Source organism: Parasteatoda tepidariorum, chromosome 9 (genome assembly GCF_982258835.1).
Source record: "Parasteatoda tepidariorum strain Cologne lab strain chromosome 9, Ptep-v5.0, whole genome shotgun sequence".
NCBI lineage: Eukaryota > Metazoa > Arthropoda > Arachnida > Araneae > Theridiidae > Parasteatoda > Parasteatoda tepidariorum.
This window is the reverse complement of record NC_141763.1, coordinates 40,970,206-40,972,545: the sequence shown is the minus strand read 5'-3', so window position 1 is coordinate 40,972,545 and position 2,340 is coordinate 40,970,206. Positions and strand designations below refer to the sequence as shown.

The window sequence follows — 2,340 nt, the reverse complement described above, 5'->3', positions numbered from 1 at the left end:
TTACTATTATTAAACGCGTTTTTATCTTCAGTCTTTCGATTTTTTTTATGATTTAGTAAAGTTGACCAATTACAATTTATTGATTCTTTACTTTTTACCAACTCGTACGTTCAGCTAATATTGAAATATAACTTCATTTTTTATTGGTTTGCAAAATGTTTTACTGGAAATAATTTCTTCACATCAAAATTGACATTTTATATTAATAAAACAAAAATAATAACCGTTTAGTTTTAGCATATAATAGCTTAAATAATTTGATAGAAGAGCCAAGCCATCACAGTTTTAAAAGATATATATTTCGCAAAATTTATAATTATTAATGATCATTTTTTAATATATAATAGATGCTTTGAATAGTTAAGCTTACAATTTTAAAATACAAATATGTATCGAGTAATTCGATATGTATCGAGCAAATATGTAATTCGAGACTCCTCCTCATGGGTTTATTAGTTGTCTACCACTACAAGTGTCGAGAAAATTTTTACGTCGTTTCTCTTATAAAAACTATTTTGCTCTCAGCCAATGACAGACCAGTATTTAGTAACACTCAAGCAACATTAGGTACAGGAACTCTTGTCCGATTCACAATGGCTCTTAAGGATAACATCATTCATTATTTCATGTCCAATTTCAGGATAAGAAGAAATCAATTCTTTCCACTCCTTTTTAGATATTAATTTCCGATAATGAGTGATGGCATATTGTTTAGATATTTGTTTCAGCTCTTTGTCACCATAAATGTAGGCAAGCTTTAGAATTTCGCACACTTGATTAAAACTGAAAGAAGAAGTAATTAGATGAGAACACTCACGTGTTAATGTTTGAACCTCATACTTCTTAGATAAAACATAAAGTTCTTTTACTGTGGGCCAGGATTCGTCTTCGATTTCCCCTGTATACATATATTTAAGGAAACAATCAAATGCTTCGAAAGGTACATCATGAAGTAAGATGTGTTCCTCACTGATATCTGTCATCATCTTTTTAAAAACAGGCGAATGAGCACTAAGAATGAATTTATGAGCAGGTAAAATTCTATTGCCCACTTTAAATGAAACATCAAATTTAAAATATGACTTATAAAAACGACCTAATCCTTGGTTAAACGCCTGTAAATTGTCCAGAGATTGCAATTCACAGTCACGCAACAGTGCTGCTGAAGAACCAGAATTGAAAAAATGAAAATGACATTCCAAAATCAGTGTTTTTGTAAGCATCTTATTGTAATGATTTGAGTTGAAAAAATATAGCGATCTCAACGGCGAAAAAAGATCGTCGAAATGAATGGTATCAATTTCCGCAGCATTGATTGAACGCAGAGGTTTGTATTGATGAAAGAGATCCCCATCTGAATAAAGAATTTGAACGTATAAATCCATCTTTAAAGACAAAGGTATTGTATAATCAGGGAGTTTGAATAAAGTTAATTTCAATAAGTCATACTCATAGTCCTGTTGCTTTGGTACTTGGATGCTTTGATAGACTACTTCAAAACGAAATTCAACACTAGTATTGGTTAGAGGGAAAATTCCTGGTGTTTCAATAATCCGGAGATTTCGACACTAATTCTGCATTCTTGTATAATGAGTAGATTTGCAAGCACTGCAGTTATTTGGGCAGCCATTTAAACACAAGTGGGTACCAGAAATTTGGAAATAAGCTATCAATTTTTTATAGGTAACACCTCACAAAATTTTATTTTGAAGAAGATAAGAAATGAGATTTAAAAAAAATGCCTCCATGGAAAATTATCAAGTACTATAGATTTTTTTTAAAGAAAATTATTCAGTTAGTGATAACAATGAACAATGCATTGTTCACCGTTTTTTCAGATAATTTTTATCTAGCGGATGAACGAATTTGAATACATAATTTGAATAATGACTCCCCACAGCATTCTGGCGAATAATATTGGCGAGACGACGAAATTGTTTTACTGCATGATTGAAGTAGGAGCCATGGTCACAAAGGTTGCCTTGAGCGCAGTTCACCAAACTTTCTTAAAGGGGGATAAGATGTTAGCAGCGCAATTCACCATATTTTAGAAAACCATTAGCGCAATCAGCTATCAGCGTTTGAATATATTCTGAATGATAGAAATTTTTTAAAAAAATCTATAATTCAACAAATTTATATGTTAACAAAACAAAAACTTTTTGGTTCTGATACCACGTTATAGAACTTTTCTGATTAAGATAGCCTGTGTTTAAAAAAAAAAAAGAAGAAGAAATCAGTCTAAACGAAAGTAAACGAAGAAGTTTTTTTTCACTCTTAATTTCTTTACAATTATTTATTGTTGTTATTATTTTTTTTTAAACTAATTTTTGATTATAA

At 30.5% G+C, this 2,340-nt stretch overlaps 1 protein-coding gene across 1 annotated transcript; it reads right to left on the bottom strand.

Moving 5' to 3' along the window:
• Nucleotides 1-563: 563 nt before the first annotated feature.
• On the bottom strand, nucleotides 564-1,385 carry LOC107442713 (uncharacterized). The gene has a single exon (XM_016056347.3). The coding sequence runs from the start codon at nucleotides 1,383-1,385 to the stop codon at nucleotides 564-566; it is 822 nt and encodes a 273-aa protein (XP_015911833.1).
• Nucleotides 1,386-2,340: the final 955 nt, after the last annotated feature.

Excerpts from the sequence above, each read along its gene's own strand:
- LOC107442713 (XM_016056347.3), bottom strand. The coding sequence starts at position 1,385 with ATGGATTTATACGTTCAAATTCTTTATTCAGATGGGGATCTCTTTCAT.